Source organism: Cebus imitator, unplaced genomic scaffold, assembly GCF_001604975.1.
Source record: "Cebus imitator isolate Cc_AM_T3 unplaced genomic scaffold, Cebus_imitator-1.0 Scaffold171, whole genome shotgun sequence".
In the NCBI taxonomy this organism is placed as follows: Eukaryota; Metazoa; Chordata; class Mammalia; order Primates; family Cebidae; genus Cebus; species Cebus imitator.
Window position 1 is genome coordinate 441,449 of NW_016107486.1, and position 1,986 is coordinate 443,434.

The following is a 1,986-nucleotide window of genomic DNA, read 5'->3' on the forward strand; positions in this document are numbered from 1 at the left end:
GCTGGGATTACAGGCTTGAGCCACCGCGCCCGGCAAAGAACCAAATGATTTTTATTCATATACATCTAGTTCATCTACCTAAAGTGTTCAGAACAGTGTTCAGCACATATTGTTTGATATAACTGTTACCTATGATGACGGTAATGATGACTGTACAGTCACTATATTTCTGAAGTCTTGTTTGGTAATCAATAACGTGTTTGGAACTCTCTCTTTATTAGACAAAGTCATAAACCAGAAGTTGCCAACTTCCTGTACATGTTGAAAGCTTTAAATAAACATCCTTCGATACAAAATATGGCCCCCATAGCTCAAACTTAATTCTATGACATAAAATTATTCTAAAATCGTACTTATTTTGAAAGTCTAAAGATTATTTTTTTAATGGCTAAAAAAATACCAACAAGCTAGACATTTTAATTCTGTTGAGATATACAAATAGAATTACTACAGCAGTCCACACATTCTACGATTTCTAAACATTTAAACGTCAATGGTTTTGGGGGAAGATGCTGTTGCCCTTCACACTTAATTAAAAGCTCAGATGCTTTTTGTGAAAGCCCAACTTTTCTTCTACCTGCTAAACTGTCTTCTCAGAAATCTTGCCGGATGTTTTCTTTGTTTGCCTCTCCATGTTGCTGCTTAATTTGATAGATTTCATTTTCTAGCTGAACAATTGTCCGTTCAATCTCGTAATTCTTACTGACCAGGGATACCCAATTTGACTCCATTTCTCTCAATTTAGATCCAGCTGTGAGTTGCATGTTCTTTCTCTGCCAGTTTAAATCCTGAATATGTTTTCTTAACTTCTGAAGTTCTTTCTGTGCGTGTTCAATCATATGAACTAGATTTTCAATGTATACTTTCCAGGCATTACATCCATGCTGTGACATTAGTTCCAGATTCTCAATTCTAACTGCTTGATGCTCCAACTGGGCCATAGAATTGTTTACACATTCTTGCCATGCAGTAATGTCATTTTTTTGACCAGAGGAAGGGGCTGGAAGCTCATATCGTTTCATACTGAGCAATTCAATTGGTTGTCGAGCAGCCAGTCTTTCAAATTCATTTCTCATTATGTCAGTTTCAAAGGCAGAATAATCCGGGGCTGTCAGGTAGCTCAGGTAGTTCTTAGTAGGTCGGTATCTGCGAGTTTCCTCCTCCACCAGCGCTGCAGCCGCTTCCCGCACACCAGGAGCTTCATAACCTTGATCAAAATACGGCAGCGCATCCACCACAACCTCTCCAGCCACCAAACCCGTGCCCGCCATTGTGGAAAACTCAGATTTGGCTGCGTTTTCTTCGTGTGCGTAAATTCAGTTCTGCTCAAGGTATCTTTCAGGTGAATGTTTAGCACATACACATGCACACAAAACAATTCACCATTATCAATGACATTATCAATGACATTCACCATTATCAATGACTGGGATGGCAAATCCACTCTTGCTTTGTAACCAAGGAAAGTCACTGCTGCCTGGTCCTAATGTGCTTAATCTTTATGAAGATGCCTCAGCAAAAGATGACAGGTATATAAGACTGTGTTGTTCCTTTGAAGTTTAGCTCATTATCCTTTGGTGACCATAACTCCATGTTTTATGCCTCCCCAATTAAAGTTCCAAAAGGCAACAGTAGGTCACAGCTGTCTCTTAGCTGGAGTTTAGGCTCAGGCGCAATTTATTCTCCTCTGTATGCTTGCTAGTAATCAAAGGAGTAACAGTTTCACACACCTAGAATGATCATTGAGTCAGTGGCCAGGGTTCATGCTGGATGACAGCCTTCTATACTTATAGAAAATACAGAATTTGCCCTCATAGAAACTACAGTACTGTGGTCAACAGGGTCATGGTCTTTAGATTCATGTCATCTGGACTATAAAGCAGTAGATCTGAATTCCCTTTTTGTTGATTGAGGCATTGACAGTTGGGCTGTAATGACAAAAGAGGTTATAAACTAGAACTTACCTTTGCTGATCCATATAGCGTT

The 1,986-nt window shown here is 39.4% G+C and overlaps 1 protein-coding gene across 1 annotated transcript; it reads right to left on the reverse strand.

The window, feature by feature from the left end:
- Window positions 1-36: 36 nt before the first annotated feature.
- On the reverse strand, window positions 37-1,342 carry LOC108315425 (pre-mRNA-splicing factor SPF27). The gene has a single exon (XM_017544764.2). It carries the CDS (start codon window positions 1,269-1,271, stop codon window positions 594-596), a length of 678 nt encoding a protein of 225 aa, XP_017400253.1. The 5' UTR covers window positions 1,272-1,342; the 3' UTR covers window positions 37-593.
- Window positions 1,343-1,986: the final 644 nt, after the last annotated feature.

Excerpts from the sequence above, each read along its gene's own strand:
- LOC108315425 (XM_017544764.2), bottom strand. The coding sequence starts at position 1,271 with ATGGCGGGCACGGGTTTGGTGGCTGGAGAGGTTGTGGTGGATGCGCTG.